The 23,107-nt window shown below is 43.6% G+C and overlaps 1 protein-coding gene and 1 long non-coding RNA gene across 2 annotated transcripts in view; both read right to left on the bottom strand.

Annotated features, from left to right (window-relative positions):
- Nucleotides 1-1,427: 1,427 nt before the first annotated feature.
- Nucleotides 1,428-23,107, bottom strand: part of LOC122471474 — a 44,425-nt gene continuing 22,745 nt past the window's right edge. The window contains exon 2 of the long non-coding RNA XR_006294193.1: nt 1,428-1,994. This is a non-coding gene — a long non-coding RNA (uncharacterized LOC122471474). The remainder of the gene's footprint in view (nt 1,995-23,107) is intronic.
- Nucleotides 20,461-22,762, bottom strand: LOC122471470 (zymogen granule membrane protein 16). Its single transcript, XM_043560097.1, has 4 exons — nt 22,714-22,762; nt 21,875-21,936; nt 21,558-21,690; nt 20,461-20,885 (listed from the first exon to the last, which is right to left on the bottom strand). The coding sequence occupies exons 2-4, from the start codon at nt 21,927-21,929 to the stop codon at nt 20,570-20,572; spliced, it is 504 nt and encodes a 167-aa protein (XP_043416032.1). The 5' UTR covers nt 21,930-21,936; nt 22,714-22,762; the 3' UTR covers nt 20,461-20,569.

Genomic DNA, 23,107 nt, shown 5'->3' with positions numbered 1-23,107 from the left:
ATAATCTTTTTATTTTATTTTATTTTTTGACATGGAATTGACACGTAACATTATATTAGTTTCAGGGATTACAACATGCTGATTCGACATATGTATATATTGCGAAATGTGTTAATCATTTCTCAATGTTTTTTTTTTTTTTAATTTATTTTTGGGACAGAGAGAGACAGAGCATGAACAGGGAGGGGCAGAGAGAGAGGGAGACACAGAATCGGAAACAGGCTCCAGGCTCTGAGCCATCAGCCCAGAGCCTGACGCGGGGCTCGAACTCACGGACCGCGAGATCGTGACCTGGCTGAAGTCGGACGCTTAACCGACTGCGCCACCCAGGCGCCCCTGTTTATCATTTCTTAAAGTCAGAAACCTATAGCAACCTGCCAAGAATTCATGCATAGAATGGTGCCTTAGTAAGAGACATGTCTTTAAATTTTTTTTAATGTTTATTCATTTTTGAGAGAGAGAGACAGAGGGTGAGCAGGGACGGGGAGGGGCAGAGAGAGAGAGAATCCAAAGCAGGCTCCAGGCTCTGAGCAGTCAGCACAGAGCCCGATGTAGGGCTCTAACTCACTGACCACCAGGTCATGACCTCAGCCAAAGTCGGACGCTTAACTGACTGAGCCACCCAGGAACCCCCAGCAAGAGACATGTCGTAAAGCTTGGTTCATGCCCTGCCTCCATGATCCTCGAACTTCAGTTTGTTCATCTGTGATAGGAGATAATGAGTCTAACCAATTTGTGTCAAGCCCCTGACACAGCTCTGGCACACATAATACTGAGTTAACATTTATTTTTTTCTCTCTTCAATTCTCAAAAAATATGGTCTTTCTTTTTCATTTCTTTCAGATAAGGTTGATGAGGGAGCATGGGCTTTCTTTCTCATTTACAGTTAGCTTTATTTTTATGGTTTAGCTTAGTTCAGATCCTGGAGAGCTTTGTATATGCATCATACAACTTGACACAAGAATTTTTTTAATGTTTATTTCTTTATTTTTGAGAGAGAGAGAGAGAGAGAGAGAGAGAACGAGTGGAGGAGGGGCAGAGAGAGAGGGTTCCACAGAATCCAAAGCACGCTCCAGGCTCTGAGCTGTGAGCACAGAGCCCAATGTGGAGCTTGAACCCATGAACTGTGAGATCATTACCTGAGCCGAAGTCAGCCGCTTAACCAGCTGAGCCACCTGGGTGCCTTGGGAACCTGGTTTTAATTTCTGTTTATTGAGCTATGATTACATGGTAGCTTTTTTTTAGCCTTTGTGTGTGGTTGTTGTTTTTTTTGAGATCTGATTGTTAAGTAATCTCTAATCCTACATGGGGCTCAACCTCACAACCCGGAGATCAGAGTCACATGCTGTACAGACTGAGCCAGCCAGGTGCCCCTAACCTCTATCATTTTTGCCTTCAGCCTCCACATCTCTTACCGCAAGGCTTGATCAATTGTAATGCAACTGCAAAAGTTGCTTTGTTTATTTTTTCCTTTGTTTCCTCTATTTGTTTTCCTCCTCACAAAGAGCATTCTCCAGAACATAACACAATATAACATCAAATATTGATATAACAGTATCAAATGGGAATGAGGTGAGGTCATTCCACCAGGACACAGTCATTCTTGCTTTGTGTCAGGAACAATTCAGCTGAAAGTATGAGCCGATTTCATTTCCTTCATATATGACTGAGGCTCCAACAGTCACCTGCTCTTGCACTTGGCACGTTCTACAAGCACAGGAAGACAGACGCAGGTTGGAGTGTTTGAGAGGCGCACAGACGGGGCAGGACTCAGAAGCTGGGTCCCTGGGGAAAGTTATATCACTTCTCTCTGCTTCTGTTCTCATCTGAAAACACACACATACACAAACAAAAAGGCAATAATTTTGCCTACCTCCTCAGGTTGCTGTGGTTGTGATGTACTTAACAGAAGTAAAGTTCCAGAACACTGCCTGATGCAAGGCGAGCTCTGAGGAAGTTCTTCTGTTTCTCATCGTCTAAGGAGAGGCTCCATCCTGGCCAGGTATGTTGTGGAGGAGATAAAGCTTAACATTTTCTTGAGACCACCCATCTCCACCAGAATCAGACTAAGAACCTTCGTACGGGCAGGCCCATTTCGTGTAGGAATTGGGAAAAGATGTGGCAGCCCCTTGGGCCCTCCTTTCTCCTGGGAACATCTGGTGGGCAGCCATGTATCACAGGGTGTGGGGTCAGATGCTGGCTACAGAAAGCCTCAGTATAGAATGGACCTCAGTGACTTTCCAAGTGGCATCATGGCAGAGAAAAGGGACCCATGTGCCATTCACAAGTGGCCATGTGGGAAGTTGCCCCTACACATACTTAGCTTCCTTGAGATCGTTCTGGTCCCCTTACCTTCTTTTTTTACTTATTCATTTTTTAAGTTTATTTATTTATTTTGAGAGAGAGAGAGAGAGGGAAAACAAGTGGGGAGGGGCAGAGAGAGAGAATTCCAAGCAGTCTTCACACTGTCAGTGAGGAGCCTGATGCAGGGCTCAAACTCACGAACTGTGAGATCACGACCTGAGCCAAAGTCAGACGCTCAAGCGACTAAGCCACCCAGGCACCCCAGGTCCCTTGATCTTCTGATGGGGCCTGTGAGCTTTGGCTGCAGAGAAGTGTTAAGGTATACAAGTGGCTAGATTGGACAGGGACGATCTAAGCACAAGTGAAGGAAGGCATCCCAAGCAGGCTCCATGTTGTTGTCATGACGCCCAATACGGGGTTCATGAACCATGAGATCATGACCTGAGCCAAAATCAAGAGTTGGATGCCTAACCAACTGAGCCACCCAGGCACCCTCCAAAAATGTTAAGCTATTTTTTTAAGTGATAAGAGATAGTTAAGAATCAAAACATCTCATTTTGATTCTAGATCATGTCAGATCTTCCTGGTTTTAATAATGTTTACCCTTCTATTGTTTTGTTTAAATTTTAAATTAAAATTTTATTTTAGTAGGTTCCACACCCAGCATGAGGCTTGAACTCACAACCCTGAGATTAAGAGTCACAGGCTCTACCGACTAGGCCAGCCAGATGCCCTGAGTGTTTTTTTTTTTTTTGAAGAATGACTAATTAATTTTTTTTTTAATGTTTTATTTATTTTTGAGACAGAGAGAGACAGAGCATGAACGGGGGAGGGACAGAGAGAGAGGGAGACACAGAATCGGAAGCAGGCTCCAGGCTCTGAGCCATCAGCCCAGAGCCCGACGCGGGGCTCGAACTCACGGACCGCGAGATCGTGACCTGGCTGAAGTCGGACGCTTAACCGACTGTGCCACCCAGGCGCCCCGAAGAATGACTAATTAAAACAGAATATACATAATATTCAGATTTTACTTATTTATTAATTTATTTAGATGTAACATTTTTTATTGTTGTAAATACATGTAAAGAAATTTATTATATTAACCTTTTTTAAAACTTTATATATATTTTGAGAGAGAGAGTGTGTGCACGGGCAAGCAAGCAATTGGGGGAGGGGAGAGAGGGAGGGAGGCAGAGAATCTCAAGTAAGCCCCACCCTCAGTGGGGAGCAGGACTTGGGGCTTGAACCCCCAAAACAGGAGATCATAACCTGAGCCGAATCAAGAGTCAGAAACTCAACTGACTGAGCCACCCAGGCACTCTTCTTCTTCTTTTTTTTTTTTTTTTTAAGATTTTATTTTATTTATTTGTTAATTTTTTTGGAGAATTTTGTAATGTTTATTTACTTCTGAGAGACAGAGAAAGACAGAGCACAAGCAGGGGAGGGGTAGAGAGAGAGGGAGACACAGAATCTGAAGCAGGCTCCATGCTCCAAGCTGTCAGCACAGAGCCCAACATGGGGCTCAAACCTATGAACGATATCATGATTTGAGCCGAAGTCGGACGCTTAACCAACTGAGCCACCCAGGTGCCCCGAGCTCTTTTAAACAAACTTGAATACGTGCCCAGGAAGTCTCCTGAAGTGGGTATGGAGGATCCCTCCTTGCCTTGGCCTTTGGTGGTGTGAGTTGTGGCAGCCTGCTCCCAAATGGTCTTAAACTAGGGTTTCCTCACCTTCACAGTATTGACATCTGACCCAGGTAATGCTTGGTGGGGGAGACTTTCCTGCATGCTGTAGGATATTTCACAGCCTCTCTGGTCTCTATTCACTAACCCCATAGATGTTACAACCAAAGATGTCTCCAAACATCGCCAAGTGTCACCTGTGTGAGGTCAAGCTCCGCGTTGGGCTCCATCCTTGGCATGAAGGCTACTTATGTTAAAAAAGAAAAAAGAAAAAGCTAATCAAAGGAAGGTATGAGATGAAAAGTTTAAAAATCTCTCAGGATGTAGAACAAAATGACAACGAAATGGAAAATATGAAAGAAAAGTTAAGAGATGGAGGGCCAATCCATTCCATATTAATCTAACAGAAGTTCCAGAGAGCACCAAGAAAATGGAGGAGAGGAGATAATCAAAGATTCTATTTGACTGAGAAAAAAACATTTCAAGCAGAGAAAACAGGTCTGTAAAGTGGCTCTCACCTGGCTGCACCCTGGATCACCTGAGAGCTCTTAGAAACACACACACCAAGATCCCTGCTTCTCCTCAAGGTGGAGTCACAGGGACCAGTTTTACCTTCCCGCCAGAAACCGCCACCACCACTGCAACAAAACCAGACAAAACACACGATACAACGGTTTTCAAAACAGTGGACACCAAGCAATGAAAGGCAGTAACATGCCTCGCAATCCCAGAGAGAAAGGAAAACAAGTGAGATTTGTCCTTTGAGGACACCAGGGCGAGAGCCATCTCTGCAGGCAGCTGTGCTCAGGGCCTTTTCGCACCAGCCCGACTAGCAATGTGACAAAGTGGAGGGCAGAGTGTTCAGGAAGGGTTTCACTTAGTAGTGGGGAATAATCAGCCCCAAGCTGAGCACTACTATGCACCTGCCTAACAAATCACACAGATTACCAAAGTATCTGGCACTCGGCAAGGTAAAACTCACAACGCTGGCCAATCAGCCACAGATTATGCATGATGCAGAATGAGGAGAATCATCAGTCAATTGAAACCAACCCAGCACTTATACAAACGCTAGAGGGAGCAGAAAAGGACATTAAACAGCTACTATAATGATATTCCATATGTTTTTAAAAAGTTAAATAGAGACATGGACATATAAGAAAGAAACGAAAATTCCAATGTCAAGGACACTTGGCTGGCTCAGTCTGTAGAGCACACAACTCTTGCTCTTGGGGTTGTGAGTTTGAGCCCCACGTTGGGTGTCGAGATTACTTAAAAAAGTAAAATCTTAAAAAAATACAGAAAATTACAGTGTCAGAGATGAAAACTACACTGAATGGAATCAACAGTAGATGAGACATCGCAGAAGAAAAGATTAGTGAAGCTGAAGGCATAGCCACAGAAATTATCCAAATGAAACACACAGAGAAAGGAAGTTTTTGTTTTGTTTTGTTGTTTTTAATGTACATCCGAAGATTTCAGGAGCAGATACCTTAATGACCCTTACCCATTTAGCCCATGTCCCCTCCCACCACCCTTCCAGTAACCCTCTGTTCTCCATATTTAAGAGTCTCATGTTTTGTTCCCCTACCTGTTCTTATGTTATTTTTGCTTCCCTTCCCTTATGTTCATCTGTTCTGGGTCTTAAAGTCCTCATATGAGTGAAGTCATATGATATTTGTCTTTCTCTGACTAATTTCGCTTAGCATAATAACCCTCTAGTTCCATCTATGTAGTTGCAGATGGCAAGATTTCATTCTTTTTGATTGCTGAGGAATAATCCATTGTATATATATACCACATCCATCCATCCATGGACATTTGGTGTCTTTCCATGGTTTGGCTATTGTCGATAGTGCTGCTATAAACATCAGGGTGCGTGTGTCCCTTCAAAACAGCATCCCTGTATCCCTTGGATAAATACCTAGTAGTGCAATTGCTGGGTTGTAGGGTTCTATTTTTAGTTTTTTGAGGAAAAAAACCTCCATACTGTTTTCCAGTGTGTCTGCACCAGCTTGCATTCCCACCAGCAATGCAAAAGAGTTCCTCTTTCTCTGCATCCTCGCCATCATCTGTTGTTGCCAGAATTTTTAATGTTAGCCATTCTGACAGGTGTAAGGTGGTATCTCATTGTGTTTTTGATTTGTATTTCCCTGATGATGAGTGATGTGGAGCATTTTGTCATGTGTCTGTTAGCCGTCTGGATGTCTTCTTTGGAGAAGTGTCTATTCATGTCTTTTGCCCATTTCTTCACTGGATTACTTGTTTTTTGGGTGTTGAGTTTGATAAGTTCTTTATAGATTTTGGATACTAACCCTTTATCGGCTTTGTCGTTTGCAAACATCTTCTCCCATTTGTCGGTTGCCTTTTAGTTTTGCTGATTGTTTCCTTCGCCGTGCAGAAGCTTTTTATTTTGATGAGGTCCCAATAGTTCATTTTTGCTTTTGTTTCCTTTGCCTCTGGAGACGTGTTGAATAAGAAGTTGCTGCGGCCAAGATCAAAGAAGTTTTTGCCTGCTTTCTCCTCGAGGATTTTGATGGCTTCCTGTCTTACATTTAGGTCTTTCATCCATTTTGAGTTTGTTTTTGTGTATGGTGTAAGAAAGAAAGTGGTCCAGGTTCTTTTTTTCTGTCCAGTTTTCCCAGCACCACTTGCTAGAGAGACTGTCTTTATTCCATTGGATATTCTTTCCTGCTTTGTCAAAGATTAGTTGGCCATACGTTTGTGGGTCCATGTCTGGGTTCTCTATTCTGTTCCATTGATCTGAGTGTCTGTTCTTGTGCCAGTACCATACTGTCTTTATGATTACAGCTTTGTAGTATAGCTTGAAGTCCGGGATTGTAATACCTCCTGCTTTGGTTTTCTTTTTCCAGATTGCTTTGGCTATTCGGGGTCTTTTCTGGTTCCATACAAGTTTAGGATTGTTTGTTCTAGCTCTGTGAAGAATGCTGGTGTTATTTTGATAGGGATTGCATTGAATATGTAGATTGCTTTGGGTAGTATCAACATTTTAACAATATTTGTTCTTCCTATTCAGGAGCTTGGAATCTTTTTCCATTTTTTGTGTCTTCTTCAATTTCTTTCATAAGCTTTCTATAATTTTCAGTGTATAGTTTTTTCACCTCTTTGGTTAGACTTATTCCTAGGTATTTTATGGCTTTTGGTGCAATTATAAATGGGATTGTTTCCTTGATTTATTTTTCTGTTGCTTCATTGTTGGTGTATAGGAATGCAACTGATTTCTGTGCATTGACTTTCTATCCTGCAACTTTGCTGAATTCATGAATCAGTTCCAGCAGTTTTTAGGTGGAATCTTTTGGGTTTTCCATATAGAGTATCATATCATGTGTGAAGAGTGAAAGTTTGACTACCTCCTTGCTGATTTGGATGCCTTTTATTCCTTTGTGTTGCCTGATTGCTGAAGCTAGGACTTCCAATACTATGTTAAATAACAGTGGTGAGAGTGGACATCCCTGTCATGTTCCTGACCTTAGAGGGGGAAAGCTCTCAGTTTTTCCCCATTGAGGATGATATTAGTGGTGGGTCTTTCATGTATGGCTTTTATGATCTTCTATCCCTACTTTCTTGACGGTTTTATCAAGAAAAGATGCTGTATTTTTTCAAATGCTTTCTCTGCATCTATTGAGAGGATCATGTGGTTCTTGTCCTTTATTTTATTGATGTGATGCATCACATTAATTGTTTTGTGGATACTGAACCAGCCCTGCATCCCAGGTACAAATCCCACTTGGTTGTGGTGAATAATTCTCTTAATGTATTGTTGGATCTGGTTGGCTAGTATCTTGTTGAGGATTTTTTCATCCATGTTCATCAGGGAAATTGGTCTGTAGCTCTCCTTTTTAGTGGGGTCTTTGGTTTTGGAAGCAAGGTAGTGCTGGCTTCATAGAAAGAGTTTGGAAGTTGTCCTTCCATTTCTATCTTTTTGGAACAGCTTCAAGAGAATAGGTCTTAACTCTTCTTTAAATGTTTGGTAGAATTCCCCTGGAAAGCCATCTGGCCCTGGACTCTTGTGTTTTGGGACATTTTTGATTTCTAATTCCGTTTTTTTTTTTCTGGTCATGAGTCTGTTCAAATTTCTATTTCTTCCTGTTTCAGTTTTGGTAGTGTATATGTTTCTAGGAATTTGTCCATTTCTTCCAGGTTTCCCATTTTATTGGTATATCATTGTTCATAATATTCTCTTATTATTGTTTTTATTTCTGCTGTGTTGGTTGTGATCTCTCCTCTTTCATTCTTGATTTTATTTATTTGGGTCCTTTCCTTTTTCTTTTTGATCCAACTGCTAGTGGTTTATCAATTTTTTAAATTCTTTCAAAGAACCAGCTTCTGGTTTCATTGATCGGTTCTACTGGGTTTTTTGTTTTGTTTTTTGTTTTAGTTTCAATAGCATTTATTTCTGCTCTAATCTTTATTATTTCCTGTCTTCTTCTGGTTGTGGTTTTTATTTGCTGTTCTTTTTCCAGCTCCTTAAGGTGCAAGGTTAGGTTGTGTATCTGAGATCTTTCTTCCTTCTTTAGGAAAGCCTGGATATACTTTCTCTTATGACCACCTTTCCTCCATCCCAGAGGTTTTGGGTTGTGGTGTTATCATTTTCATTGGCTTCCATGAAATTTTAATTTCTTCTTTAACTTCTTGCTTAGCCCATTCATCCTTTAGTAGGATATTGTTTAGTCTCCAAGTATTTGTTACCCTTCCACATGTTTTCTTGTGGTTGATTTCGAGTTTCATAGAGTTGTGGCCTGAAAATATGCACAGTATGATCTCGATATTTTTGTACTTGTTGAGGGCTGATTTGTGTCCCAGCATGTGGTCTATTCTGGAGAACGTTCCATGTGCACTGGAGAAGAATGTATATTCCACTGCTTTAGGATGAAATGTTCTGAATATATCTGTTATATCCATCTGGTCCAGTGTGTCATTCAAAGCTATTGTTTCCTGGTTGATTTTTTGATTAGGTGATCTGTCCATTGCTGTGAGTGGGGTGAGAAGTCTCCTACTATTATGGTATTGCAATCAATGAGGCCCTTTATGTTTGTGATTAATTGATTTATATATTTGTGTGCTCACACATTTGGCACATAAATGTTTACAATTGTTAGGTCTTCTTGGTGGATAGACCCCTTATGTATGATATAATGCCCTTCTTCATCTGTTGATACAGTCTTTATTTTAAAGTCTAGATTGTCTGATATAAGTATGGCTACTCCAGCTTTCTTTTGTTGACCGTTAGCATGATACATGGTTCTCCATCCCCTTAGTTTCAATCTGAAGGTATCTTTAGGTCTAAAGTGGGTCTCTTGTAAGCAGCATATAGATGGATCTTGTTTTCTTAATCCATTCTGTTACCCTGTGTCTTTTGATTGGAGCATTTAGTCCATTGACATTTAGAGTGAGTACTGAAAGATATGAATTTATTGCCATTATGTTGTTTGTGGAGTTGGAGTGTCTGCTGGTGTTCTCTGGTCCTTTCTAGTCCTTGTTGCTTTTGGCCTTTATTTATTTATTTGTGTTTTTTGTTTCATCTTTTCTCCCCTCAGAGAGTCCCCCTTAAAATTTCTTGCAGGGCTGGTTTAGTGGTCACAAACTCCTTTAATTTTTGTTTGTCTGGGAAACTTTTTGTGTCTCCTTCTATTTTGAATGACAGCCTTGCTGGATAAAGAATTCTTGGGTGCATATTTTTCCAATTCAGCACATTGACTATATCCTGCCACTCCTTTCTGGCCTGCCAGGTTTCTGTGGATAGGTCTGCTGCAAACCTGATCTGTCTTCCCTTGTAGGTTAGGGACTCTTTTTCCCTTGCTGCTTTCATGATTCTCTCCTTGTCGGAGTATTTTGTGAATTTGACTCTGATATGCCTTGTTGATGGTCGGTTTTGTTGAATCTAATGGGGGCCTCTGTGCTTCCTGGATTTTTATGTCTGTGTCTTTCCCCAGGTTAGGAAAGTTTCCCGCTATGATTTCCTCACATAACCCTTCTACCCCTATTTCTCTCCCTTCCTCTTCTGAGACCCCTATGATTCTGATGTTGTTCCTTTTTAATGAGTCACTGATTTCTCTAATTCTTAAATCGTGCCCTTTTCCCTTAATCTCCCTCTTTTTTTCTGCTTCATTATTCTCCATAAGTTTGTCCTCTATATCACGGATTCTCTGTTCTGTCTCATCCATCCTTGCTGCTGTGGCCTCCATTCGAGATCACATCTCAGTTATAGCATTTTTTATTTCATCCTGACTAGATTTTACTTCTTTTATCTTCCCAGAAAGGGATTCTAATCTATTTTCAACTCCAGCTAGTATTCTTATTATTATGATTCTAAATTCTGGTTCAGACATCTTGCTTGTTTCTGTGTTGGATAAGTCCTTGGCTGTCGTTTCTTCCTGCTCTTTCTTTTGGGTTGAATTCCTTCGTTTCATCATTTTGAAGGGAGAAAAAGAATGAATGAGGTAAAAAAATAAAATTTTAAAAATACTAAAATTAAAATATATTAAACTTAAAAAATTAAAAACGAAGACACACACACACACACACACACACACAAAATCGAATAAATGATCCAAGATCCTAGGTGTGTTTTGGTCAGGGCATTGAAAGGGGCTTGATAGATTAGAGAAAAAAGGGGAAAGGAAAAAAAAAAAGGAAATCATTTGAAAATTTGAAAAAATGAATACACTGAGGTAGACTAAAATGAAATGATGGAAGTAAAATAGAATTAGAAAAAAATACAGAAAATTAAAAAATATAGTAGAAAAACAAAGAAAAATATCTTAGTAAAAATTGAAAATAAATGATTTTTATTTTTTTCTGTATTCAAGAAAAAGAAACGAAAAAGAGAATAAAGAAGAAAGGGAAAAAAAGAAAGAAAATTGAACAGATGCAATGGTGAGCAGACTGAAATAGGACTGAAATTATTTCGTTTTCTCCTAGTAGTCAAACTATGAAGCACTTTATAGTCCATAAACTAAGCAGGCGGAGAGTCTTCTGTTCCTGAAGAGCGAGGTTGGCCCAGTTGGGCGGAACTTAGTGTAATGGCTCCATTCTCCAGTAGATGGCACTGCTTAGCTTGCTGGGTGGACAGTTGTGGCGCTTGTAGGTGTATATGCACATGGGCGGGAGTGGTGAAAATGGCGTCACCCAGTCACCCAGTCTCTAGTATCAGAACTCTGTTCTCCCTGATCAGCAATCACACACCCGTCCTTTGTATTCGGCTTCCATCCACTCCCCGCTTTTATGCAGTTCGTGACCAAGCCCCAGGCAGCACCTCCCTCCTGAGTTTTGTCTCTGATGTGGCTGTTTTTCCCGGCCCCTTACTTCTGAGGGACTCGGGCTTTGACCCGTTCTGCCCTCTGTGGAGGGCCTCACCGAACAATGGCCTGGTGCCGGCTGCACTCAGGAACGTTTGAGAGACTGTGCTGCTGCCGATGCCCAGAGACTGTGGCCGGGTGCCAGCCTGCCCCAGAAAAAGTTCACACGATAGTGTAGCAGCAGCATTTCAGGGACTATGGAAAATCACAACACGTGTCTGGCACCAGGCTTTACCCCCAATGATCCTGCTCCAGTACCTGCGAATGTGGTTGTTTTCCCGGGTCCACTGGGGCCTTGCCTTTGGGGAACCACACAGGTGTCCTCCCAGCAGGGGAACCGCCTCTCCCGCGTGGCCTGAAGAACCCCGGACCCCACTCTGCTCCTGGGGATTTGCCCTTCCCACCAGAGCACCGCCAGGTATTAGCTGCGGAGTTTCAGCCTCTGCACTCCCTCTGTTTGTAGAGTCTTAATGGAGTTTAAACCCTCTCCTTTCTCCTTCTCCTTTTTTAGTTCATTCCCTGAGGCTGTTTACACTTTTCCACTTTTTCTCCAGCTGCTTTTGAGGGAGGTACTTTTCACCTCCTCCCCCCACCCCCACGTCTCCATCCTCTCTCCACACACAAAAGTGGGTCCCTACCCTCCTTGGCTTCTCTACCTTCCAGTTCATCTCTCTGTGCTGCGTGCCTGCTGAATTCTGTGGTTCAGGTTGTGCACATTGTTGTGTTAAGCCTCAGGTCAGTTTTCTAGGTGTGCAGGATGGTTTAGTGTTGGCCTGGCTGTATTTCATGGATGCGAGACACACAAAAAACTTCCATGCTGTTCTGCCATCTTGGCTCCTCCCCACCATAGGTCCGAAAGGAAGTTTTTTTAATGAAAAATGCATCAGTGTACTGTGGGATGACGTCAAGTGGCCTAGTGTGTGAATGATTGGAGTTGAAGGAGAGGAGAGACAGAGAGATGGAAAAATATTTTAAGAACTAATGGCTGAATAATTTCCAAGCTTGATGAAAATTATAAACATACAGATACAAGAAGCTCAACAAATCTCACCCACAAGAATCTCCACCGAGGCACTCCCAAAGGGGCACCTGGCTGGCTTCATCAGTAAATCATGCACCTCTTGGGCTTGGGGTTGTGAGTTCAAGACCGAAGCCCCACATTGAGTATGGAGATTATTTAAAAACTAAAATCTTTAGTGGCGCCTGGGTGGGTGGCTCAGTTGGTTAAGTTCCAACTTTGGCTCAGGTCATGATGTCACAGTTCATGAGTTCAAGCCCCAAGTCCAGCTCCATGCTGATGGTGAGGAGCCTGCTTGGGATTGTCTCTCTCTCTCCTCCTCTCTCTGCCCTTTCCCTATGTTCTCTCTCTCTCAACAGTAAGTAACCTTTAAAATAAACAAAAGTAAATCTTTAACGGGGTTAAGATGGTTAAGTGTCCAACTCAGTGGTTAAGCATCCAACTCCTGATCTTAGCTCGGATCTTGATCTTGGGGTCGTGAGTTCAAGTTTTATGTGGGCTCCGTGGTGGGCGTGAAGCTTACTTAAAATAAATAAATAAGTAAATAAAATTTAAAAAAAAAAAGCAAAGCCCAAATTCATAGATCCTAAGAACAGATAGGTGAGTGAAAGGGGTCAAAAGGTCCAAAGTAGAGTCGTAAAATAAATAAGTCCTGAGGATGTAATGTACCGTGTGGTGCCTATGGTTAACAATATTGTAATCTATACTGGAAAGTTGCTAAGATAGTAGATCTTAAAAGTTGTCATCACAAGAAAAGAAAACTGTGACTAGGTGTGAAGACGGATGTTAACTAGACTTCTTGTGGTAATCATTGTGCAATATACACAGATATCAAATCATCACATTATACATTTCAACTAATATAATGTTGTATGTCAATTACATCTCAATTCAAAAAAAGTGAAGGCAAAAAAGAGACATTTTCAGATTTACAAATGCTGAACCAGAAGACCCACACCCAATGAAATTGTAAAATGACATATTTTGAGCAGCAGAAAAATAATCCTAGAAGGAATCTGTATTCACAAAAGGAATGAGGAGCATCAGAAGTAGTAGAAATTGTAGGGGCGCCTGGGTGGCTCAGTCAGTTAGGCGTCCAACTCTTGGTTCCAGCTCAGGTCATGATCTCACGGCTCGTCAGTTTGAGCCCACATCAGGCTCCATGCTCACAGCACAGAGCCTGCCTGAGATTCTCTCTCTCCCTCTCTCTCTCTGCCCCTCCTCTGCTCTTTCTGTCTCTCAAAATAAATAAACTTAGATATAGGGGCACTTGGCTGGCTCAGTCAGTAGACCACGTGACTCTTGATCTCTGGGTTGTGAGACCGAGCCACACGTTGGATATGGAGATTATATAAAAATTTAAAAATTAAAAAAAATAGTAGACATATGGATATATATGTGTATATATATAAACATATATATACATTATACATATATATGTATATATATATATGTATGACTTATTTTCTTATTATTTAAGTACCTTTCAAAGATGATTGATTTTTTTCAAAAAAAAGAATAGTATACTGTGGAGGTTAAAATACATATAAAAGTTAAATACATCACAATGATAGCATAGAGGCCAGGAGAGGTGAAATGGAAGTCTACAGTTGCAAGGTTTTTATACTATGTATGATGTGGTGTAATGCTTCTCAGAAGCAGACTGAGAGAGGTTAAAGTTGAATGCTATAAACCCTAAAGCAACTACACACACACACACTGAAAGAGGTATAGCTCATAAGTCAACAAAGGAGAAAAAAAAAGCATAAAAAAATACCTCCAACAACAGGCATAAGAAGGGACGCCTGGGTGGCTCAGTCAATTAAGCGTCTGACTTCAGCTCAGGTCATGCTCTCAAGTTCATGAGTTCAAGCCCCATGTCTGGCTCTGTGCTGACAGCTCAGAGCCTGAAGCCCACTTAGGGTTCTGTCTCCCTCACTCTACTCCTCCCCAACTCACGCTTGCTAGTGTGTGCACTCTCTCTCTGTCTCTCTCTCTCTCAAAATAAACATAAAATATTTAAATAAATAAATAACCTTAAAGCGGTGCCTGGGTGGCCCCTTCGGTTAAGCATCCAAATTCAGCTCAGGTCATGATGTTGCGGTTCACGAGTTCAAGCCCTGAGTGGGCTCTGTGGTGACAGCTGGAGCCTGCTTCGGATTCTGTCTTTCTCTTTCTCTCTCTCTCTCTGCTGCTCCTCCTCCTGTGCTCTTCCTTTCTCCCTCTCTCACAAAAATAAAGCATTTAAATAAATAAAATGAAATGAAATCTTAAAAGAAAAAAACTCTTTATGTATATATGTACGTATGTCTCCTGCTGGTTTTCCTCTGGAAGAATGTGACTCATACAACAGGCAGGTTTACTTATGCAACCGAACAAGTCAAGGTTGGGTATTAATTCCCTCAAGGTTTGCTCCATACCCACTCCCTCTACAAACTAACCTGTACCTTCACTCATCTTCATTTTCTTCTTTCTTAAGGTTTCCTGCCCCAACAGCTATGTAAAACATCCTCCCCAATCTCCTGCGAGACCTCATTCCATCAGTTCCCTCCTCTTTCCTGAATCCTCAGCCTCTTCCTCCCTCTGACTCCTTCTTCGTCATATAAACATGCTCATGTCTCCCCTGTCTAGGAAAAAAACCCAATCTCTCTTTCCTTACATCCCCCATAACTGTGACTAGCCTATTTTTTGGCTTTCTGGAGCCAGACATCTTGAAATATTCAAGTCTTGCTGCCTGTATTTCCTCATTTCCCATTCATTCCTTAGCCAACTGCAGCCTGGTTTCAGCTTCCCCCAATGCCCCGAAGCTCTTTCAGGATTATTCGTGACCTTCTGATTGCCAAAGGCAAAGAATCTCAAGTCGTTCTTTTTCTTGCTTAGATGGCAGTAACCTGAGCCAAGATCAAGAGTAGATACCCCACCAACTGAGCCACCCACGTGCCCCCCCCCCAGTTTTTTTATTTTTTAATTTTTTGTTATTATTTTAAGTAGGCTTCACATCCAGCATGGAGCCCAAATGTGAGGCTTGAAGTCACAACCCTGAGATCGAGACCTGATCTGAGATCAAGAATCAGATGCTTAACTGACTGAGCCACCCAGGCGTCCGCCCCGCCCCCCAAATTTTTTTTAAGTAAGGGTTACTATTTGGACGCCTGGGTGGCTCAGTCAGTTGAGCATCTGACTCTTGATTTCGGCTCAGGTCATGATCCCAGGGTCATGGGATCGAGCCCTGCGTTCAGGGTCTGCACCGAGCATGGAGTCTGCTTATGCTTCACTCTCTCTCCTGCCCCTTTCCCTAGCTCACGTGCGCTTTCTCTCTCTCTCTAAAATAATTAAAATAAGTAATATAAAAGAGTAACAATTGATAAAGTAAATAAGATATAGGGATATAATATACAGTATAGGGAATATCGTTAATAATATTGTAACAACTTTATATGGTGACAGATGGTGATCATTTCATAATGTATATAAATATTGAATCACTGTGTTGTATACCTGAAACTAATACAATATTGTATGTCAATTATTCTTCCATAAAAAAAAATTTTTAAGCTAACTCTGAGGTGATGGATGTGTTAATGAACTTGATTGTGGGAGTTCTTTCACAAGGTATCAAATCATCACGTCGTACACCTTAAACATTACAATTTTATTTGCCATTTATACTTCAATAAAACTGGAAAAAAATTTTCTAAAGAAAATTAAGTTACTACGAGTGTAAATTTTGATGATAAATTAATTTACAAGGAAGAAAAGGCAAAACTGGGGTTTCCCTTAGGAAAAGTAAATTCTGCCTCTGGACTGCGGCACCCGCTCCTGCCCAGGAGTTTCCAGACTGTCAGCCTGCCTTACAGACGTCACATTGGCCTCACCCGCCTCCACGGTTGAGGAGGCGATCCCTTGCAGTAAATCTCTTCATGTATAGGGGCACCTGGCTAGTTCAGTCACTAGAGCAGGCAACTCTTGATCTTGGGGTGGTGAGTTCAAGCTCCACACTGGGGGTAGAGATGACTTAAAAATAAAATCTTAAGGGCACCTGGGTGGCTCAGTCGCTAAGTGTACAACTTCTGCTCAGGTCACGATCTCGCGGTTCATGAGTTCAAGCCCCAAGTCCCGCTCTGTGCTGACAGCTCAGAGCCTGCAGCCTGATATGGATTCTGTCTCCCTCTTTCTGCCCCACCCCTTTCAAAATAAATAAGTGTTAAAAATGTAAATAAATAAATAAAAATAAAATCTTAAAGGGGACCCTGGGTGGCTCAGTTGGTTAAGCGTCCGACTTCAGCTCACGTCATGATGTTGCGGTTCACAAGTTCAAGCCCTGAGTGGGCTCTGTGCTGACAGCTGGAGCCTGCTTCGGATTCTGTCTTCCTCTCTCTCTCTCTCTCTCTGCCCCTCCTCCTCTTGTGCTCTTTCTCCTTCTCTCACAAAAATAAAGCATTTAAATAAATAAAAATATAAAAAAAAACTCTTTATGTATATATGTACGTATGTCTCCTGCTGGTTTTCCTCTGGAAGAATGTGACTCATACAACAGGCAGGTTTACTTATGCAACCGAACAAGTCAAGGTTGGATATTAATTCCCTCAAGGTTTGCTCCATACCCACTCCCTCTACAAACTAACCTGTACCTTCACTCATCTTCATTTTCTTCTTTCTTAAGGTTTCCTGCCCCAACAGCTACGTAACACATCCTCCCCAATCTCCTGCGAGACCTTGTTCCATCAGTTCCCTCCTCTTTCCTGAATCCTCAGCCTCTTCCTCCCTCTGACTCCTTCTTTGTCATATAAACATGCTCATGTCTCCCCTGTCTAGGAAAAAAACCCAATCTCTCTTTCCTTACATCCCCCATAACTGTGACTAGCCTATTTTCTGGCTTTCTGGAGCCAGACATCTTGGAATATTCAAGTCTTGCTGCCTGTATTTCCTCATTTCCCATTCATTCCTTAGCCAACTGCAGCCTGGTTTCAGCTTCCCCCAATCCCCCGAAGCTCTTTCGGGATTATTCGTGACCTTCTGATTGCCAAAGGCAAAGAATCTCAAGTCGTTCTTTTTCTTGCTTAGATGGCAGTAACAGCTCCATGAAATTTCTCTCTTGCCCCTGAGTGCGTTCCCTCCCCGGCCCCTCCCGTCTCTTTTCTCTAACCAATTCCTCTTTGGTATTCTCCAATCCTCTGACGCCAGCCTTCTTCTCATTTTATATGCCCACAGCTTTCCCACGTGACTTCTTCCACATATCCATCACTGGAAGTCCATTGTCTCTGTGCTTGTGACTCCTGAATCTAAGGCTTACCTGAAAGCTGTATCCACGCCTTTATTGCTAAATAGTCCTCTGTGTAATGTTGGGTCTCCATCAGGATGTGCCACAGATATGTCAAAATGCAACAGGTCCTTGGGGCAGCTGTCTGGCTCAGTTAAGCGTCTGACTCTTGATTTCGGCTCGGGTCATGATCTCAGGTTTGTGAGATCGAGCCTTGCATAAAGCTCTGCACTAGTGGCACGGACCCTGCTTGGATATCTCTCTCTCTGTCTCTTGCTGACCCGCTGCTGCACTCTCTTGCTCTCTTTCTCTCTCTTCCTCCCTCTCAAAATAAATAAGTATTATTTAAAAATGCAACAGGTCCAAAAGCTAATTTATTCTCCTGTAGTCCTCATCTTAGAGAGGATCTCTCTCTTCCCAGTTGCCCATACTAGACATGATAGTTTTCTAGACTCTCCTCTTTCATTCATCCTCATGTGTTCTTTTATCAAGTTTTTCTGAGTCTTCAAATCTCTCAAATCTCTCAAATTCCTCCCTATCTTTTTTTCATCACATCACTGCCTTTGTTCAAACATCCATCATTTCTGATCTAGACCTAGTCTCTTAACTATTATCTCATCCTGCTTCACCATCAATCCATTTTCCCCACTTATACAAGGAAAGATGATTTTCGTATAAATCTTATCAATCCCCTGGGTGAAATCTTGGTTCAGTGGCTTCTTGTAGCCCATAAAATAAAGTTTCAACAGTTTAGCATGACATGCATGGTCCCTGCCTTTCCATGAGACTTCGTCTGTACCCAGTTAAACTTTGCATTTTAACGGTACAATTGTTGTAATGTGTTCATATTTCTGCATAGGCTGTGGCCTGAGCCCAGTACTGTGCCCCTATCACACACGCACATGCGTACGCTCACACACACACACACACACACGCCCCTTCCTTCACCAAGTCTTCCCTTTGACTAGAGGAAAAGAAATCTTCAGTGGTCTTTGTATTCCCAAGCACCTAGCAGAGAGCATTTGATAAACGTATGATTAGCTCAATTTAGCAATTTTAGAACTTTATAAGGAAAGGAAAATTTTCTTTACATAAAATCTTTTACAAAAGCCTAATATGTCAACTACACAAAAGCCGGGAATCCCATGACTTCGTCCTCTTCTGCGGCAGCTGCCTGTCAGGTGCCAGCGACTTCACTGGCTCAGGGTGAGACCCGCTGGTGCAAAGCTGATCCTGAAGTTGACCAGGTATCTGATGTGTCAGATTCAGCCGCACAAGGGGACGAAGTCCTGACACGTGCTACCACGTGGATGAACCTTGAAAATACGCTAAATGGGAGAAGCCAGACACAAAAGACCACACTACTGGACGATTCCATCTACATGAAATGCCCGGAACAGGGAAATCCATAGAGACAGAAAGTAGATGGGTGGTTACGAGGGGCTGGGGGAGAGGAATGGGGAGCGACTGCTTAATGGGGATGGGATTTCTTTCTGAGCTGATGACGAAATTCTGGCATTAGCGGTGATAGTTGCACAATCTGTGAATGTACTAAAAACGTCAGAAATGGCACGCTTTAAAAGGTCGAATATTGTGGCACCCGGATGGCTCAGTCGGTGAAGTGGCTGACTCTGGATTTCAGCTGAGGTCATGATCTCACGGTTTGTGAGATCGAGCCCCACTTTGTGCTCCGCACTGAGTGTGGAGGCTGCTTGGGATTCTCTCTGTCTCTGTCTCTCTTCTCTTTGCCCCTCCGCTGCTCATGCTCTCTCTTAAATAAACTTAAATAAATAAATAAATAAATGGGTGGATTTTATGTACTTTATATCTCAAAACAAATTATTCTGACATGATACTCCATCCCATGGAATTCTTTGAGAGAAATAAAGGAATTGTTCTAAAAACTCTCTAGGCATGAGTTTGTTTCTGTAATGTTAATATTTCTTCCTCAAATTACATGTAAACAATTGTTATCTTTGTCTCATTGGGAAGAGATGTGACTCTGGCATTCCCCATGATGTGAATAAATCTTTGGGGAGCAATGAGTGACTTCCCTCACCCCCAACCACCACCACCAAACAGCAAAAACAAAACACTGTGGTAATTTTAGGACTGGGCACTAGAGTCCCAAGAATTATTTCCAAAGCAACTTTATATCCTTGCTGAATCTATCCAGCCACTCTGTTGCTTCCCCTGAATGGTAACCAACCCCGACGTTCATGGAAACCCACCATGGACATCTATCCCTCTTGGAATGCCCATTTTTGAGGATGGTATTGGCAGAGTAGAAGCTGTTGAGGAGGTAGCGGCTTCCTGGGGAAAGAAGCCCAAATCTGAGCGAGCTGAGCTAAGCAGGGAGCATTAGTGCTTATGGGCAAAGGTGGGGAGGAACCAGGCTGGAGGAAGAGACAGATTTCTTGACACAAACGTGGGCCAAGCTTCGGGAGTCAGGTGGATTCTGAGAAAGCACGAAAGAAAATGGCCCAGGCCACCCAGAGACAGCAAGTGGGTTAATGGCAAGAGAGCCAGGTGACAGCCTTTTGGTGGGGAGACACTATCTCAAGGGAGACATGGTCTAGAGAGTTGGACATCTGGGGTTTGGGCAGTAAGCTAGGCCGCACTCTCAGGCTTGGAACCCCAGTTTGGATAAACTAGTGTCAGGAGCTATCCTTGAAAAAAAAGAGTTGGAGCAAGTCAGAATCTTTCCTCTTCTCAATAAACTATGAAGAAAAGCCCAAGACATTACACCTCTCTCTCTCCCTCCCACTCTTCACCAGAAAGACGTCCAACAGATAGCCAGAAAGGAGATTCACACATCCACAGCCAGAGTCAGGAGGCGGGTCCCAGCTGCACACACCCACATACACTCTAGCGTCAGCCATGTCCTTTTATTATTATTTTTATTGAACCCTGTAGGTGGGGTTGGTGGTAAGGTAGTTCTCACAGCCCCACTGCAGTGCCCGGCCCAGGGCAAGGCTGTGGTTCAGCAACTGCCACAGTCGCTGGGATAGACATCCCAGTGCAGGCCGATGGCATTGATGAGGGCACCAGATCGGCCGCTGATGAAGCGTAGCACGGTGTTGGGGTACAAGGGGACAGCATTGAAACTCGTGCCTGTGTCTTTCCCAAAAGGCAGGTACCGGCCCTTGTCAGTCACGAAGACGAGCTTCCTCAGGTAGTACTTGTACTTGCCAGACACCTGGATCACTGACTCCCCGGGGTGCAGGAAAATCTCCTCCAGGTCTCCCTGGGTGCCACCCACATAGTCGCTCCACACCTTGCCATAGCGCACCTGGAGGCTGGGTGGGGGGTGGTGAGGGAGGGAAGACTGAGTAGGGTGACTGGAATTCAGGACCTCTTGGCCTACAAGCCGAGAGACCTGCAAACTGGTGGCAGAGATGACAGGTCCCCTGCCAGTCCCAAGGTGTGTGAGGGATGAGGGAGCCCTTGATGTCCCACTGTAAACTTCAACTCCTTTTGCCGACAGATAGGCTCAGAGAGGAAAAGTAACTTGGCCGGAGCCCCCCAGACAGTGGTAGATCTTCAGTTTGAAATCTAGGTTCCTGCTGTGCCCCCAACCCCTACGTGAAAGAAGCAGATGGGCCTTTCTGGATGGCTTTCATGAGGGAAGAGACTCTGTTGCTCCAGGATCAGAAGGATACATGTTTTGGGGAGAGGCGTCATCCAAGATGGAGGATGCCCAAGGGGACCTACACCTCAGGTGGGGCCAAAGTAGCCAGCTTCCCAGCGCCTCAGTGGCTGTGCTACAGATTTGCCCAAGACGTGCACGCTGGGGGCTGTAGGGCTGTAGCAGCACCAGCCTCAGACCCCAGCCTCCTGATACCTTTCACATCCCAAGTTATCCCTGGGACTTGTTGACTGAAACAGATGTGACCCAAAGTGACTGAGAACTTTCCAGTGTGGTAAGATCGGAGAGGATCCCCAAACCACAGACACACAAAGAATCTTACCCTACGATGTAGTATCTGTTGACCCGGATACGGATGGCAGTGATGGGACCCTCCAGCTGGTAACCAGAATGGGAGAATCGCTCACCTCCACCGCCTCCATACTCTCCATTGTAGGAGGAGGACCTAGCCTGAACTGGAGGGGACAGTAGGCGTCAGAAGGAGAGATCTCAAGAGCTCCAGTCCCTCCTCACCACTCCTACACCTCCCACAACTCGATGCCCACCACCCCAAGCCAGCCCCTGTGAGCCTTGGCCACTGGCAGAGCAGGAAGCTGTCTTCCCATGACGCTAATACTGGTCTTCTGGCCTCTCACTTACTGGCATTGGCTGAGGCTGATGCACAGACAAGGGCAAGAAGAGCAATGGTCAACATTCTGGGGCTGGAGGGGAAAGAAAGGAGCATGTCAAGGTTCATTCACCCTGTTTTCATTGGACTTCATTTACCCAGGCTTCCCTGGGTTAGATCTCCAACTGAGACTTGGCCCTCTTTGTCCCTCAACTCAGACCTAACTGACCCAGTATTGGGCTCAGAAAGGATTGCCCCTAGTCTCTAGTCCTGCTCCTGGCAGGTACGGTGTCCTTAACCCCTCTGTCCTCCCTGGTCTCGAGGAAGACGGCCCCTTGTTCCATCCTGAGTCAGAAGATCAATTCTAAGCCTCTGTCTGGACCAACCCGTGTAAGTCCTGGTCCCTCCTGGCACAAAGCAGGAAAAGAGTTTCAAAGAAGTGGAGGCCATCTCCAAACCATAGAGATGGTTGAGTTTACCAAACCAGGATTCTGAGCAAAACCTAACTGCAACCTGCCTGTGATACACGGGCCTGGCTTGGGGTATATCCGGGGCAGAGTTTAAATTCCTAGCTTCAGCCAGGTCTCAAATCAGAAGGAAAGGAGCATTTTAGGGGTGCGTCTTTGTGTCACCCGGGCAGTGAGGGTGATTATAGATGAGACCGCCAATACCAGCATCGGAACAGTTGAGAAACTGCACGAGTTTGGACCACAGCTCAAGATATCAGATTCCAGATGCCTGGTCTATTTGTCATAATTCTTTCTCCACTAACACAAATCTGGCTGTATCGATACCCCGAGCATCCCAGGTATCTCCAGTCTTTCCTCTGAGACCCAGATATCTCTGCACCTCCCTCAGACGCCCCAGGTACCTGCCACACAGGTCTCCCCTGCCACTCACTCCAGGCAGTCCAGCTCTGCTTGAATTTCCCCCTAACTCAAATCTTAGCTCAGGCCTCTGTCACCCCTCACCTGGCAGTTCCAGGTGCAAAGTAACCCCCCTGAGACTTCCAGATCTTTTATATCAGGTCCAAGCCCTCCCCCTGCTCTTTATCGTGTGAACTTCACCTCCTGAGCAAACATGATCAGCCTCGTGGGGTCAGTTGTCAGAGTGGTGTCCTCTCTGGGCCAAGGCCCAGGTATCAGGATGGACAGAATAAACTTGAGGAAACAGTCACCAACGGAAGAGCCAGCAGCTTTGGGTGGCCAAAGTTACTAATTTCTTCTGGGTGTAGTCTAAGGTTGTCGCCCCCCTATTTGGGTGTT

Source organism: Prionailurus bengalensis, chromosome E3 (genome assembly GCF_016509475.1).
Source record: "Prionailurus bengalensis isolate Pbe53 chromosome E3, Fcat_Pben_1.1_paternal_pri, whole genome shotgun sequence".
Lineage (NCBI taxonomy): Eukaryota > Metazoa > Chordata > Mammalia > Carnivora > Felidae > Prionailurus > Prionailurus bengalensis.
This window is presented reverse-complemented; position numbering and strand designations above follow the sequence as displayed.